At 46.1% G+C, this 16,890-nt stretch overlaps 1 protein-coding gene across 5 annotated transcripts in view; it reads left to right on the top strand.

The window, feature by feature from the left end:
* The window catches only part of TTC7B (tetratricopeptide repeat domain 7B), a 248,963-nt gene that overhangs the window by 71,995 nt on the left and 160,078 nt on the right, over nucleotides 1-16,890 (top strand). For all 5 annotated transcript variants that reach the window (XM_021099609.1, XM_021099608.1, XM_021099606.1 and 2 more), the window contains exon 5: nucleotides 7,037-7,158. In XM_021099609.1, the coding sequence (XP_020955268.1) occupies nucleotides 7,037-7,158 (122 nt within the window). The remainder of the gene's footprint in view (nucleotides 1-7,036; nucleotides 7,159-16,890) is intronic.

The following is a 16,890-nucleotide window of genomic DNA, read 5'->3' as shown; positions in this document are numbered from 1 at the left end:
ATGAAGAACTTTTTCAATAGCTTAGTAGAAGACTGGACACAGTGAAGAAAAAAACTTTCCAGGGAACTATATCTAGTCACTTGTGATGGAAAATGATGGAGGATAATGTGAGAAAAAGAATGTAAAGAGAATATATATATATTCACACCAAAAATATATGTATACACACCAAAAAATATATATACATACTATACACACACACACACACACACACACACACACACACACACACACTATACACACACACACACACCAAAAATATATATATACACACACATGACTGGGTCTCATTGCTATACAGCAGAAATTGACAGAACAATGGAAATCAACTATAATAGAAAAAATTTTTAAAAAGACTTAAAAAAAAACCTTTCAATGAAGAGAGATTCAGTTTAAGGGAGGTTCATAAAAATTATTCAAACAGAAACACAAAAATAAAAAAATAAGAGTAGGGAAAAAAACAAAACAGAGCATCCAAGAGCTGTGAGAAAATATCATATATGTATTTGGTTCCCCAAAAGGAGAAGAGAGAGAAACTGAGACAGAAAAAATATTTGAAGAGAAAATGGCTAAGGAGTTTTCAAAATTGTTGAAACACAGAAAAAAAAAAATCTCAGATCTAAGAATCTCAGAGGCCCCAAGCAGGATAAATACAAACCTACACTTAGGTACATCGTAGTCAAATTGTTGTAACCCAAAGACAAAAGTCTTTTTTTTTTGTCTTTTTGCTTTTTCTTGGGCCATTCCTGCGGCATATAGAGATTCCCAGGCTAGGGGTCTAATCAGAGCTGTAGCCACTGGCCTACACCAGAGCCACAGCAACGCGGGATCTAAGCCACGTCTGCGACCTACACCACAGCTCATGGCAATGCCGGATCCTCAACCCACTGAGCAAGGCCAGGAATCAAACCCGCAACAACTAGCGGAGTGGTTAACAAATTTGACTAGGAACCATAAGGTTGCGGGCATTTGGAGGTTCCCAGGCTTGGGGTCCAATTGGAGCTACAGCTGCCAGCCTACACCACAGCCACAGCAACATCAGATCCAAGCCGCGTCTGTGACCTACACCACAACTCATGGCAATGCTGGATCCTTAAGCCACTGAGCGAGGCCAGGGGTTGAGTGGGCAGCCTCATGGTTCCTAGTCAGATTCATTTCTGCTGTGCCACCATGGGAACTCTGAAAATCATTTAAATATTAATACATATGTAGACAAAAAGTAAAATTATACACTATGCAAACAAAAAAACAAAACTAGGGGGCTGTACTATATCATAAAGTAGAATTAGGAACAAAGATATTACAAGAGATAAACGGAGATATATAATAAAAGGAGTCGATTCATCAAGATATCATAATTCTAAAACTTTATGTTGACTTGATGAATTGACTCCTTTTATTATATATCTCCCTTTATCTCCTGTAATATCTTTGTTCCTAATTCTACTTTATGATGTAATAGACCTTGAAGATATGTAAAACAAAATGTATAGAAGAATTTATAACATTAAATGCTTATATTAAAAGGGAAAAGAACTTTCAAATCAATTATCTACATTTCCAACTCAAGAAACTGGAGAAAGAAGAACAAATTGAAGCCAAAAGAAGCAGAAGGGCTAATAAAGATTAGAACAGAAAACAGATAAACACGACAAAAAACTAGTGAAACAAAAAATGCATTCTTAGAAAAGATCAATAAAATTCGTGTAAACCATTAATAAGATTCAATGAGAATAAAAGAGAGAAGATATAAAAATATCAATACTCAGAACAAAGGAGGCACTGCTATAAACATTAAAATATGTAAGGGACAATTATGACCAACTTTATGCTAATAAACATTTATAGAAAATAGACAGGAGTTCCCGTCGTGGCGCAGTGGTTAACGAATCCGACTAGGAACCATGAGGTTGCGGGTTCGGTCCCTGCCCTTGCTCAGTGGGTTAACGATCCGGCATTGCCGTGAGCTGTGATGTAGGTTGCAGATGCGGCTCGGATCCTGCGTTGCTGTGGCTCTGGCGTAGGCCGGTGGCTCCAGCTCCGATTCGACCCCTAGCCTGGGAACCTCCATATGCCGCGGGAGCGGCCCAAGAAATAGCAACAACAACAACAACAAAAGACAAAAAGACACACACACACACACACACACACACAAAAAAAAAAAAAAAAAGAAAATAGACAAATTCCCTGAAAGACAGAAAGTACCAAAGCTTGCTCAAGAAGGAATATATACCTATACAAATTAAAGAAGTTGAATTTATCATTAAAAACCTTCCCATAACGAAAAAAAAAAAAAAAAAAAAAACAGGTCAAGGCGGTTTCCTTGGTGAATTCAATGAAGAGAGATTCAGTTTCAGGGAGAAATGATGCCAGTACCATAAAAGCTTTAGAAAATAGAAGAGGAATAAAACACTCCCTAGCTATCTTACAAGACCAGTATCTTTTATGAATATAGATGCAAATATCATCAACAAATACCAGAACACTGAACCTAGCAGCATAGAGAAAGAATTATATACCATGACCAAGTGAGATTCATCTCGGAATGCAAGGATGATTTAACATATGGAAATCAATTAATGTAATACAACATATCAATAGAATAAAGGGCAAAAACAATATGTTACCAATTGGACTCCTAGCCTGGGAACCTCCATATGCTGCGGGTGCAGCCCTTAAAAAAAAAAAAGCAAAACAAATGAAAAACCCCAATCTGATAATGATAATCTTAGTTGATGCAGAAAAAGCATTTGACAAAATCCCGCGCTCTTCATGATAAAAACATTCGACAAACTAGGAATAGAAGTTAACACCCTTAACCTGCTAGAAGACATCCATGAAAAACTGGCATCTAAAAACATATGGTGAAAGAGGGGATGTCTTCTTCCCAAGATCAGGAAGAAGACAAGGATATCTGCTCTCACTACTTCTGTTGACTAGAGGTTCTAGCTGGTGCAATTAGGCAGGAAACGGAAGTAAAACTGTCTTTATTTGCAGATGACATGATCTTCTATATGGAAAATCCTAAGGAATTCACACACAAAAAACTATAACTAATGAAGGATTTCAGCAAGGTTTTAGAATACAAGGTCAATATACAAAAATCACCTTTATTTGTATACATGAGCAATAAGCAATTTGAAAATGAGATTACAATTAGAGTTCCCCTTATAATAGCATCAGAAATAATTAAATGCATTGGGATAATAAAAAGAAGTCCAAACCTTATACTCTGAAAACTACAAATCACTGTTGAAAGAAATGAAAGAAAACATAAATAAATGGAAAGACATCCTACATTCATGGAACAAGACTTAATTTGTTCAATGACACTACTCCCCAAATTGATCTACAGATTTAACCCAATTCATATCAAAATCTCAGTTGCCATTTTTGCAGAAATTGACAAGCTGATTCACAAATTAATACGGAAATGCAAGGGACCAGAACAGCCAAAACAATCTTGAAAAAGAACAAAGTTGAAGGACTCACACTTTTCAATCTCTGAACTTTCTACAAAATTACAGTGATTAAGCGGTGCCCACAATTAGTATTTCTGAAAAAGAAAATGAAAAAGAAAGTAGATTTTTAGAAATACTATTGTATAATTAAAGAGAACTTCTTCAACAAAGTAAGATTTTATTGAGCACTTGCTACATACTGTGCTAATTGTTCTATCCATTTATTATTCTGTCTGGTCCATAGGATTACGATTCTATTGCCATCTCCATTTTACCAATGAGCAAACCGAGGTTTAGAGAGACTGTGACTTGTCCATGGTACTTGTCCATAGTAGTGGAGCTGGGCTTTGAACCTGGAATGACAGTCCGACTCCAGTCCTAACTTAATACTACCGACCCAGTCCTGTAGACTGAGCGTTCACACTGTGTTCTAAGAACAACGGACACTGAATAATGAATGCCAAGACACCTCCGGGCAGATTTTCTAGACATCAGGGAGAAAAGGATTGCGCTTTGCAGATCGCCTGCAGGGAGAACGGTAAGGCTGGCTTCCGAGTTGTTCGCAGAAGCTTCCAGCATGGGAAGCCTGGAGTACCGTCTGCCATGTTCTGAGGGAGAGAAAGCGTGAAATCCAAGAATGTCATCGGGTTTAGAGGAATAGAGGCAACAGACATTCTTAAACGTGTAAGAATTCAGGGCCTATGGCATCCAGGAGGCCTTTGGGGCACTATTCCCCCAAGCAAGAATTGATTTCAAATAAAAAATTAAAGAAACAAGGAGTGCATTTTATCCACTGACTGATCGAGGTGCAGTTGAGGCACGATATTCGGTATGTTTCAGGTGTGCAACTTAGTGATTCACAAGTGTTGAAGGTTCGATCCCATTTCTGGTTATTATAAAGTGTTGGCTGTATTCCCTGTGTTGTAGGATGGATCCTTGTAGCTTATATATTTTATACGTAACTAGTTTGTACCTCTCAATCCCCTACCCCTATTTTGCCTCTCGAATGCATTTTAATATAAAACTGATGCAAAACAGGGGATAGAACATAATTATTAGGAACCTTGGCGATATAAAATAGTAATATAACAAAAATGGGGGGCTGAGGCGAAAGCCAAGTAGAAGGTGAATGTGCTAACTTGACTATGTCGATGTCCTCATTTTTAGCTTGGGGCACCAGGTGCTGTAGAAAGTTGAACTGTGTGGGTAAAAGAATGCCCTACTTTCTCTTCTCTTTTCTCTGTCTCTTTCTCTGTCGCCCTGTCTCTTTGTGGACACACATACACATCATGTACATAGACATATGTATAACTAAATACATGTTTTTAACCTTAGACCATTTAGGAACTATGCTTAAAAAAAAACCATTTTCTGGAGTTCCTGTCGTGGCTCAGTGGTTAACGAATCCAACTAAGAACCATGAGGTTGTGGGTTCAATCCCTGGCCTGGCTCAGTGGATTAAGGAGCTGGCATTGCTGTGGCTCTGATGTAGGCCAATGGCTACAGCTCCAATTAGACCTCTAGCTTGGGAACCTCCACATGCCGTGGGTGTGGCCCTAATAAAGGGGAAAAGACAAAGATAAAAAACAAACAAACAAAAAACAACCATTTTCTGAGGTTAAGTGATTACTTTGGTCGCGTAAGTTTCTCTTGTTAAATTTAATTAAAATTAAATGTAATGGTTTACATTTAAAACCAGTATGTAGGAGTTCCCTCTGTGGCTCAGCGGAAACAAATCTGACTAGTAACCATGAGAATGCAGGTTCAATCCCTGGCCTCGCTCAGTGGGTTAAGGATCCAGTATTGCCATGAGCTGTGGTGCAGGTCACAGAGGCGGCTCGGATCTGATGTTGCTGTGGCTGTGGTGTAGGCAGCTGTAGCTCCGATTCGACCCCTAGCCTGCATATGCCGCAGGTGCAGCCCTAAAAACAAGCAAACAAACAACAACAACAAAAACACAGCATATATAACACAATCTCAGTTTTTGTAAAAATGATTTTTTTTCTTTCCTCTTGACCCATATATACACAGGGAGAGTAGCTGGGTTATCCTTCAATCCATGTTACCTTGTTAACTCTACGTGGTGGAGTTTCAAGATGATTTTTAACTTTCTTTTTGTACTGTACTGAACTGTTTTGGCTTTTAAACCCTCGTGGCATTTTTAAAAGTTAAAAACCGTTCTCAAAAGCAAAGAAGGATCATTTTTTAAAGTTTCAGCGTTGGACCTCCAAGCGGAAATGTCGAGGAGGTAGCTGGATGCACGAGTCTGGGAAAATCTGGAGGATAAATTGGGGACTTGGCAGCATGTAGACGATTTCTGAAGCGCAGAGGAATGGATGAGATCATCTTGAGAGAGACTTCAGGGAGTGAGGACAAGTGCCCAGGGCCTCACTCTGTGCATCTTCTACACAGAGAGGATGGCCAGGGAGGAGCCTGCCGTGGAGCCAAAAACGACAATTCCCAGGGGTAGGAGGACTCTTAGCCCTTGCAGATCCCAGTGCTAAGTCATGCAGGAGCCGGGCAGTTTTGATCAGAGGCTCGGATGTAGTTCACATGCCAGGGTTGCCCACCCGGATTTCCATCCACAGCATGTTGTTGATTGTGTGTCTTCTACTTTTCTCCAAAGCCCCCAGGGTAGAGGACCAGTGATCACTTCATTTGGAGAATCATTTCAAGACTTCTAGAGTATTTGGGGTTTGGCTAACAGCCGGGTCTTTGGAGAGCCTCACTTTCAGCAGATGTGCAAGGCGTGCTGGAAAATACTTGTGTGGTTTTTAAATGGGCCATAAGTAGCTTCTGATAAGTGCTTTATTTGACTTGTGAGTTTAAAGAGAGCAGCCTCTGTAATACTAGATAATGTGTTTCCACTTCACTATAACCCACTCAACTTGCAAGTCTCGCCCCTGATGAGTTGGCAGTCTTTCTGGCAGAGCTAAACATGTAAACATTTAAAACCCTGTTAGCTGTTGATAAGAGGTCAAGTTTGGGGAGAGAGGGAGCCGAGGTGCTTATTCTCAGCTCGCCCCTTGGGAATAGGTGACTGCTGCTCAGTCCACAGGACTCCGCCTCGTAGTCTGATCAGTTGGCCCTCTCTGGTCAAGTCCAAGGCCGGTGCCAATCACGGCACTTCCCGGCTCTTTTTGGAGCTCATCAAGTTCACGAGGGCTGAAGCTGCCAGCTGCCCATCAGTGACCTCAGCCATTGGTGGATGATGGCCATTTCTGCTCGTTGCTGGGACCTGCCTCGGTGTCACTCAGCTTCTCTGTCAACATCCTGGCATTGGCAGGGCCACTCCAGCTCTAATGCTTCTCCTGGCACCATGCGCGTCAGCACCCTTCACTCCTCAACCCTTGGTGCCAGGAGGGCCCCGCGTGCCCCTGGGTTAGCAGTTGCTCCCTGTCTCATAGAAGTCATTCTTTCTGCTTTTCTCACCCCTACCTTGGACACCAGTGCCTTGCACTGATGTCGTGTGAGGAAGTTAATTTCTCACGTCCTGCCGTGCATTGAGAGGCAGGCTTTGGAGGACGCAGCTTGGATGTGGATCTGATTAGTTTTCCAATTTTCTCCCCTTCTAGGTAATACTTTCTAATATTCAAAACAGAAGTCCTAAGCCTGGCCCTGCTCCCCACGATCAAGAACTAGGTTTTTTCCTAGAAACAGGACTGCAGAGAGCCCATGTCCTCTATTTCAAAAATGGGTAAGCCTTCTTCTTCTTTTAAATCAAGTTCCTAAAGAAGGAAAATAGCTTATAATGCTGTCTTCAGTTTAGTTATTATAATAGAGCAATTTTAAATATAAGCCCACAATTGGAATTTAAAAAAAAAAAAAAAAAGAATGCACATCCAGTCCCTGTTCTGGGAACCGAGATCCCACATCAAGCCTCTACATGGCCAAAGATAAATTAATTAATTAAATAAAATAACAAAGAATGAACACAGGCTCTTTTCGCACTTGCCCATGAGATTTGAAGGTGGGGGAAGGGAGGCGGAGGCTCCCACGTGAGTTTGAGTCACAGTGGGGAGCACCAGGACCAGGACCAGCGGCAGATGTGATGGGAGCCGTGCTCGTCGCCCCCTTCCTCCGCATGGAGGGGCCTGCACAGGCCCCCCGCTCTGCTGGGGGGAAAGTTACTCAATTGGAAACCCCAGCCCACAGGCTCTTCTCCCTTTGAATGGCTGGATCAGTTCAGAGAACTGGGTGCACTGAGTCTCAGACAGTGTTTATGAAAGTTGAGTGTGGCTATAATGCCACACAAGTACCTTTTCACCCTGAGCTGCCTTTGAAATGAGTTTTGCAAAGGTTTAAGAGCCTGAAGGTAAGGGACCGCTCTCTAATGCATTTGATGTTTGTTTTCCTTTTGGTGATGCCCGTATGAGAAATGCAATGACTCTGTTGCACGTGTCTTCAGCTGTCCCTTGTTTTGACATTGTGCTGCAGGATAGACGTGCATGGCGACCCACAGTAGGTACCTGGTTCCCTCGAAGTTCCTCCCAGGCTGTGCTTACGAGGCCCCCGGAGGCCTGTTCCCCTTCCTCTAGGAATAGTCCAGTAGCGCTTTGACTGCAAAGGGGACTCGAGTCCAGCCTTTGGATAACTGGACAGTAGAGTTGCTCCCTCTTCACCTTTAAGAGCTTCAAACCTTGGGGTGTAGCTCTTGGAAGTGGAATTTCATCTACCTCGTCGACCAGAGCCACCCGTTTCCATTTTCCATTTGTTGAGAGTCAATGCTTATTTTCCAAGTCGTCTTAAACTGTCCCTGGAGAAGGCCTGCTCTGCTCCAAAAGTTCAGATTGGCATGGCCCGGAGAAGGCTGCGGTAAACACCCCAAGGTTTGGGATGGCTTGGTGGCCTTGGCATAAACGTGCCTCTGAGTTAGATCTCATCTGTCTGACTGAGATCGTCTGAGTGAGGGTGCACCTCCGCTCAGCTGGATTTTGAGTTCTATTTTATTTGCTGTTATAAATAGAGGGAGAAGGGAGGGAACGTGAAACACTTTTCTAGGGAGCTGTCTCTTCTCCCTTGTCACAAGAAATGGTGGTCACCCCAGGGAGCCTCCAACCCTGCCTCTTCCCTCCTCTAACCCCTGAGTGTGTGGGATTGATGGGCAAGGCCAGAGGCTGGAATGAATTTCCTTGGGGCTTTCTGGGGTCCCAAATCAATACCTTCTACTGAAGATGCTTTGCGGAGATTGATAACGGTGGGCTGGATGACTTATGATCCTCTTCGAGTCTATTCATCAGCAAGAAGCAGGCCTATTGGGCTCTGACCTCCTGCCCTGAACTTTTGGATGCCCACCAGAACCCCACTAAAAGCTAATGAGGAGGAGTTCCCTCTGTGGTGCAGCGGAACCTGTGGTGTCTCTACAGTGCTGGGACAGTGGATGGAGGATCCAGCACTGTCACAGTTGTGGTGTGGGTTGTGACTGTGGCTTGGATCTAATCCCTGGCCCGGGAGGCTCCATGTGCTGCGGGGCAGCCAAAAAAAGAAAAAAAAAAAAAAAATGATGAGACGTTTGCACCAGGTGATGGCCTACATGCTGGGAATTGCTTACTGACACCTGTCTCATTTTATCTTACCTGAGTTCAAGGAGATTCCCGTTGACGTAGCCAAAGTTTGGGCACTTCTCCTCCTTTCTTGTCCTCTGGCTCTTCTCCCTGGGCTTCAAAGACCAGCAGTGCCTTGAGCAGGCTGCTCTAGAGGGCCCTTGCCCCCTGCCGTGTTCTGAAAGCTGGGGTTGTGAAGAGTAATAGAGGTTGCTTTTGGGTGGGTGGAGGCGAAGGCCAGTTTTGACACCACAAAATATGGATAGAAGGAGAGAGACCAGTGGGAGCTGTGGGACAGGCTGAGCACTCTCAGGGCTGCTGATCTATACAGTGGGTCACACAGGGCCCTCGGGCCGCACACCTCGGCTCCTCGGTGGACGCCTCCGGCCAGTTATCAACTGCCGTCCCTAAGCACCAGCGGCTTCCCATCTTCTGGTGCATTTGCCCCTTTATTGTCTCACTCTGTTGTTGTGTTTCTACACTTAAAAAAAATCTGGAAGGATAAATCAACAGGATTTGACTGACTTCCAGGGATAAGAAAATGCATTATATTACAGTTCCCGTCGTGGCTCAGTGGTTAATGAATCCAACTAGGAACCATGAGGTTGTGGGTTCAATCCCTGGCCTCGCTCAGTGGGTTAGGGATCCGGCATTGCTGTGAGCTGTGGTGTAGGTTGCAGACACGGCTCAGATCTGGCATTGCTGTGGCTGTGGTATAGGCTGGCGGCTACAGCTCTGATTTGACCCCTAGCCTGGGAACCTCCATATGCCATGGGTGCAGCCCTAGAAAAGACAAAAAGACCGAAAAAAAAAAAAATGCGTTATAGAAGAGTTTGGCAAGGAGTTCCCTGGTAGCTCAGTGGGTTAAGGATCCAGCATTGTCACTTCTCTAGCTGGGGTTGCTGCTGTGGCACGGGTTCGATTCCTGGACTGGGCCAACAAAAGAGTTTAGCAATACAAAATCTAAATTGATAAAGCCCATCTTTTTCTCTAGAAATATGCTTAAATATATTCAGTTTTTCAGTTGCCAAGCTAGTGAACTTGGGTCTCTTAGGAAGAACCTGACCCCAGGACCGGTTCCTCGGCTCCTCCTGACCGCTTAGGTCCCAGTGATGCTTTTCTGTTTACCAAGGATTTCACTTCATCACTGCTCCTCATGGCATTATCTCATCCACATCCACCACCACCCTTGACGTCGGTGGTATAAATAGTATTGCCTTTTACACACGGTGACCCGGCAGCCGGGCTGCTGGCTTCAGTCCCTCTAGCACTGCCCTACTGCAGGGGAAATGCTGTGGGGGGGCTTGGGCGGACCCTCGTACTGTGGCTTTGTCTCTTGTCCAGCCTCTCTTGTGAGGGGTCACTTGACCCCAGGATGAAGCGTTCCCAAGGCGTGGTTCCCAGCTCCCACGAATTGGTGTTTTCTCATCACCCTCTTCCTCATGTCTTATCTACAGCTCGTCACAAATTGTCTGTGTCTTCTCTCCTCTTCCCCGCCCCCTCCTCCCCTCCTTTCCTCTCCCTCTTTCCTTCCTCTCACCCTCTCTCTCACGCCTCCCCTTCCTCGCCTCGTTTCCCCCTTGTACCCCCTTTTCCCTGGCCCCCCATCCCCCTCTTTCCTCCTTGGAGGGAAAGAACACCTGTTGTCCTCCCAGCCCCACGTGTCCTGGGCCTGGTCTGACTTGGCACACACCTGTGTCGATTTCACGTCGGTTTCCCTTGTCCCTCTGGGTGGCAGCAGCAGGCCTGTTAAGGATGGAAAAAAAAAAAAAAAAAAAAAAGTCTTGCTGAGGCCCTGCAGAGGGCAAAGTCGGAGGGCATTAGCCTCAGAGGTCAGGGCTGCCGCCTCCTGGCTTCTCAAATTGGCTCACCCACGGCAGGCACTCGGATGAGGGGCAGCAAAGGCATTGAAGCAGGAGGACCTGTTGGGGAACCAGCACTTCTCCTCTCAGGGTGTCTGTTTATGTGTAAAACAGGGCCAGGACCACCCACCTCGGAGAACTGTGTGACATAAAGAAGAGAATGCATGTGGGGCAAACAGCAAGGGAGAGATTGCAATTTCCAGTGACAATGATGCCTGGCTGGCTTTCCAGCTGGAAGCGGGACCACAGGAAGGTCAGATTCCAGCTGAAGTGGAAGTTCTCAAAGTAACATCATTCATCTGACTGCAGAGCCTCATGCACCCGAGTTTTCAAGGAAGGGTGTTTATTTTCAGCTGCTGGTTTAAGTGGACTCTGCTTGAGATGCGTAGCAATGAGCTTGCATAAGCCCTGATCACTGATGGCCATGTCACCGTTTCAGAGAAAGGAGGTGGGGCTGGCTGGTCCAACACAGTAGCACTGGGTGTTCTGGGCACCACAGCCAGGGGCAGAGAGATGGCCTCAGCCTGGGGCTCCCCTGAGCTTCTAAGAAATGTTACCCCCCTTGTGTCCTTGCATCCAGAATTGCCAGCGAAGCTTGAGTTTGGGCTGCCACTCAGGTACCGCCTGTTGTTTTAGGAATGTTTAAATATGTCTTATAAACCCAGAGTAGCAAAGGACATTTCAAATAGCGTTGCTTTTTGTTCACCATGTCAGGTGTACTGGGTGAGCAAAATGGATTAGAGTGTGTGTTTCACCAGGTTCAGAACTGGCTTTAATTCGGGGAAGGTGGAGATCGATTAAAGCAAGAAGAGCGTCAGTGCCTGGGAGAGGCACCTGTTGGGTTGCCATCTTTCCTAGGGTGCACGGGAGACCCTGACCTGGAGAAGGTAGGCAGTCAGGCAGTATGATCAGACTCTGGGCTCCCTCAAGGAGCTTGCAGCCAGGAATAAAGTGGGATGGAAGGCTTCTGGAGTTCCGTTACTACAGTCAGTCACTGTAGTAACAGTGTTGGTTTTATTTATTTACTTATTTATTTAGGGCTGCACCTGCGGCATGTGGAAGTGGTATTAGGGACCAAGAGAAGTGGGTGGATCGATGTATGGTAGAACTGGTGTTGCTTGGTGTAGGGTCCCAACTGGTGGTGTGACTGGACGATGAATTGGTTTTGAGGGTGGGGGTGGGGACTGGAAGGAGAACAGAGGAATCAGGGATGACTCCCCAGTTTCAGTCTGAGCAACTGGTTGGATGGAGTGGGGACCAGGAAAGGATCAGGTTCAGAAAAGGAGAAATCAAGGATTTGCCTTCGGGTAGGTATCGTGTGAGATACTTGTGAGATTTCTATTCCGAAGCATCGACCAGAAGGATAGAAGAGCACAGGGAGTATTGGAACCTGAGTTATAAATTGATTATATTTAAAGCCTTGAACTGGATGAGATCAGGGAGGGATGGTGCATAAAGAGAAAAGCAAAGACAGCCCAGGACCCAGCAGGAAACTTGCAAGAGCTGGAGTTGGGTCAAGGAGGAGGAGCCCATGGAGGAGCTGCCCGAGGGAGGAGGGGCCACGAGAGCGTGTTTTCATGGAAGCCGAGAGAAGGTGAGGAGGGGAAGTGCTCACCTGTGGTGAAGGTGCTGCGATGTGAAGAAAGGTAAAGACCGACCTAAACACTGGATTAGATGCATGGGAGGTGTCTGTGACCTTGAAGGGACTTTCGGTGGATGGTCAGGCCAGAAGCTAGACTGGGGGAAGGGAGGAGCAAGCGAAGTGGTGGTGCTGGATGGGAGCTATTTTCAATAAATGTCATTTCCTTTTCCAAGTAGAGATCTTGCTGGAAGGATGGATGGTGGAAAGATTGTGGAAGACTAAGAACCAGGCTAAGGAGCAGGGACTGCATTCTCCAGGTGTGGAGAAGGCGCTGAAACACGAAGGTGGGGTATCAGGAAGGGCCAAGACCAGGTAGGTCATTCAGGCAGGAGGCTGGTACCAGCAGAGTCATGGCCACCGTTTCAGCTGGACTTGGTTTGTTTTACTTGGCTTTTGGCCACAGGCTCCGCTCTGATCTCAGCAAGAACCAAGTATGTGTTTGACTGAGAGAAGGATGGGGTGACGGAGAGAGTGAGGCAGGGGGCGGGAGTCTGGGTAAGGGGGCCACTTCCTTTATTGCAACAGCTTCAGGAGGGAAGTTTATGGGCCTGTGTGAGTCCTGCAGCCTGGCCAGCCAGGACCACCTCGTGTCATTCAGGCCGTCCCGAGTCTGGAAGACTTTGGATCACCCTAGCTTACCGTGCTAAGCACTTCACATGTGATTTCGCTGCTAAGGAAAATTTCCATAATAGTTGAGCTGATGGTGGGGTATAGAGTCTGAAAGTCCTGGAGTCTGGATGCGTTAGAGCACATTTAAAACTCACTGCCCTTTGTACATGAGGACTCTGTGATCCAGAGAAATTGTGTTCAGCGATCACTCAATAAATATTAATCAAGAACCTCACTAGGTTGGAGTTCCCGTCGTGGCGCAGTGGTTAACGAATCCGACTTGGAACCATGAGGTTGCGGGTTCGGTCCCTGCCCTTGCTCAGTGGGTTAACGATCCGGCGTTGCCGTGAGCTGTGGTGTAGGTTGCAGACGCGGCTCGGATCCCGAGTTGCTGTGGCTCTGGCGTAGGCTGGCAGCTACAGCTCCGATTGGACCCCTAGCCTGGGAACCTCCATATGCCGCGGGAGCGGCCCAAGAAATAGCAAAAAAAAAAAAACCTCACTAGGTTACTTGCTGGTGCCAAACACTGTTCTGACCGAACAAGTCAGACCCAATCACTGCCTAGATGGGGTTTCCATTTTGGTTAGTGACACAGTCAGTAAGGTTAGTAAGCTCAGAGCTGGGGGGTGGGGGGTGGGCCAAAGAAATGGCTCCTCTGTTTACAACAGAGGAATCAACAGCAGGAATCTGGGTGCATTGTGACAGGGTCACAAAACTTGTGGTCTTCCTACAAACAAATACCCAACACACGTCCCCTGCACCTCCGCGTGGCTTCTGGGCAGGACCAGGGGCACAGGGCTCAAAATTGGAAGAAAAGCTGCAGTATTTATGTATATGTGTATGTATGTGTGTCTTTTGGGGGCCGCACCCCCGGCATATGAAGGTTCCCAGGCTAGGGGTGGAATTGGAGCTCTAGCCATTCAGCCTATACCACAGCCACAGCAACGCCAGATCTAAGCCACACCTGTGCCACAGATCATGACAACACAGGATCCTTAACCGACTGAGCAAAGCCAGGGATTGAACCTGCATCCTTTTGATGCTAGTCAGGTTTGTATCTGCTGATCCACGATGGAGACTCCAAAGCTGCAGTATTTAGTGGGAGAGTTTTGAGGCCACTTGAGCCCATCTGTTCTATGCATGGGTGGCCATGAGCGGTCTTATAGATATAAAGGCTTTCAACCTCTCTTTTCAAGGAAAAAAAAAAAGAAAAGATTCCAACCATATGCCATTCTGGAAAAGGCAAAACTTATGAAGACAATAAAACCATCAATGGTTGCCAGGAGTCTGGCGGGGAGAAGGGAAATGGATACAGTACAGCAAGTTTTTAGAGCAGTGAAAATCCTTTGTATGACATTATAGTGATGGATACATGTCGTTATACTTTGGTCCAAACCTGTAGAACGTGCAGCACTATTGGCTGCATCAGGGTGAACCCTGCGGTGAACTGTGGACTTTGGTGATTATGCTGTGTCAACACAGTTCATCCTTAATTTAACAAAAAGTACCCTCTGGTGAGTGATGTTGGTAATGGCTCTGCAGGTGTGGAGAGATGGTGGTGGGAAATTTCTGGACCTTCCTGTCCGTTTTACTGTAAACCTAAAATTGCAACAAGAACAAAAAAGTCTTTTAAAAAAAAGATTTAAACAAGGCCATGTAGCTAGTTGGTGGCAGAGCTGGGCCCTGTACCTTCTTCTAACACCCAGCCCAGTTTTCTCACCCCTGGGACCGACTGACCACGTCCACTTAGGGCTCTCTTCTCGAAAATGGAGCACAGAGCAGCAGAGCTCCAAAGAAGACATTACACTTGGGAAGTAAGGGCTTTTTGGGGAGTTCCCGTTGTAGTGCAGTGGAAACGAATCCAACTAGTATTCATGAGGATGCGGGTTCCATCCCTGGCCTCCCTCGGTGGGTTGAAGATCTGGCGTTGCCATGAGCTATGGTGTAGGTCGCAGATACGGCTCAGATCTGGTGCTGCTGTGGCTGTGGTGTAGGCCGGCACCTGTAGCTCCGATTCAGCACCTACCCTGGGAACCTCCATATGCCAAAAAAGAAAAAAAGACTTTTAAAGCCAGTCTAGATGTAATTATTTATGTAATAAAAAGCGTGAGCCAGATCTTCTTTGTTTCGTTTGAATGTAGACTAGGTCTGGCTCATCCTTGAATGCCATCAAAATTTCAGTATGACCACAAAGGCATCTTTGTCAATTTTACTTATGAAAACTCCAGGACCACTTTCAGTGATGAATTATGGGGACAGGCGTTTGCTTTCAGTGAACTCGGTAAGTGCCAGGCCTTAATGAGTGTTAGGGGCCCGTCTGAAAGCGTAGCAGCGTTTAGCAAGGCGGCTGCATCCTTGGCTGCTGACAGTTGGTCAGGACAGAGTTGGTCTGTCCTTGGCTTCAGCAGGAGAACAAAGAGAACAGGTAGATCATTTTAAGCTTCTAAAGTGCAAAGGGGGTGGGGAGGGGGCTAGTGAGCTCATTGGCATCGCACAAAGACCCCTCCCCATGTGGTTTCTCCCACCTATAGGCTGCCTCCTTCAGCCACCGTCCAGAATTGGAATTCCCTGAGAGATGAATTGGTACAGGAGACGCTTCCAGCTTCTTTGTTTTAGTTTTGTATAGGGTAGTGAGTTTCTGTCTTCATGAAGCAGAGGGAGTTTGTTTATTTTTCCGCTTATTTATTCATCCATCAAATGATTATGTGCTGGGAGCCAAGGTCGAGACAGCAAATGATCCTTGTGGGTTTTCTAATCCAGCAAGAAAATAAATAATTACAAGTAGGCTTAAGCCTTAGGAAAAGAGAAGATACTTTTTTTTTTTTAAACTTGGCCTTTCACTTTGCAAGTTTTCTTCCAAAGAGATGGTTATATAATAAAGTGTCTAAAAATCAAAATTAATTTTCATTTTTTGGATATTTCCCAGTCACTCTTGATATGACTGGAGGCCAAGCCCCTGGAATTTACAGCTGCCGATGGCAGTATTTGCAGGCTGACCCTTGGGCTGTGCTTGGGGCGGGAGTAGCATCAACACAGCAGGGTCGTGTGGTTCCCCAGTATGAACCCCCGTTCGGTTCCAGGTGATGTAATATGACAGTCGCTTGTTCTGCCGGCCTTTATCCAGCTCCTGCTCCTGCCAGTTGTTCTCCAGGTGCTGGGGGGTGGAACAGGGAGTAGCGAGACATGCTTCTTGCTCTCAGAGAGAATCCAGGTTCTCAAGTTCCTGGATGTATAAGTGCTGGAGACAGCGCTCAGGAGGTAGGGTACCTGTTTCTGTGAGTCCATTTGAAAATGAAGGACTCGGTGGTGAGAAGCGGTTTCCTGAGCATGGGCCTGAGCAGAGCCTGAAGATGAGTCAGTGCCGAGCAGCTGACCCCCCACAGGCACCAGGGGGTGGGAAGGGTGCTGGTTTTGTTCAGACCTGAAGGGATCCTAAACGGGCATCAGCCACATCTTGTCCAACAAACCCATCCTTCTTCTCTGCTTTATTTTTCTCAGCATTTAACTGGCTTAATCACATACCCCATGGACAGTGCTGACCAGGGATCTTAGGTTCAGAGAGGCATAACGAACCACAAGACGTCACTGGCCGCACTTGGCTCCCATCTATCAAGAGAGACCTAGATTAGAACCAGAAGTTGCCAGCAGGGCCGTGTCCGGGGTTTCTCTCTCGGCGGTCCAGCCGGCCACCCTAGAGCTGTTCTCTCTGCCCCTCCCCCATGGAGTGACCATGCCGGAGAATGCGCTTCTCCGCATTCTGTCCTGGCTTGACA

This window comes from Sus scrofa, chromosome 7 (genome assembly GCF_000003025.6).
Source record: "Sus scrofa isolate TJ Tabasco breed Duroc chromosome 7, Sscrofa11.1, whole genome shotgun sequence".
In the NCBI taxonomy this organism is placed as follows: Eukaryota; Metazoa; Chordata; class Mammalia; order Artiodactyla; family Suidae; genus Sus; species Sus scrofa.
The sequence above is the reverse complement of the archived record's forward strand: the minus strand, read 5'-3'. Positions and strand labels throughout refer to the sequence as shown.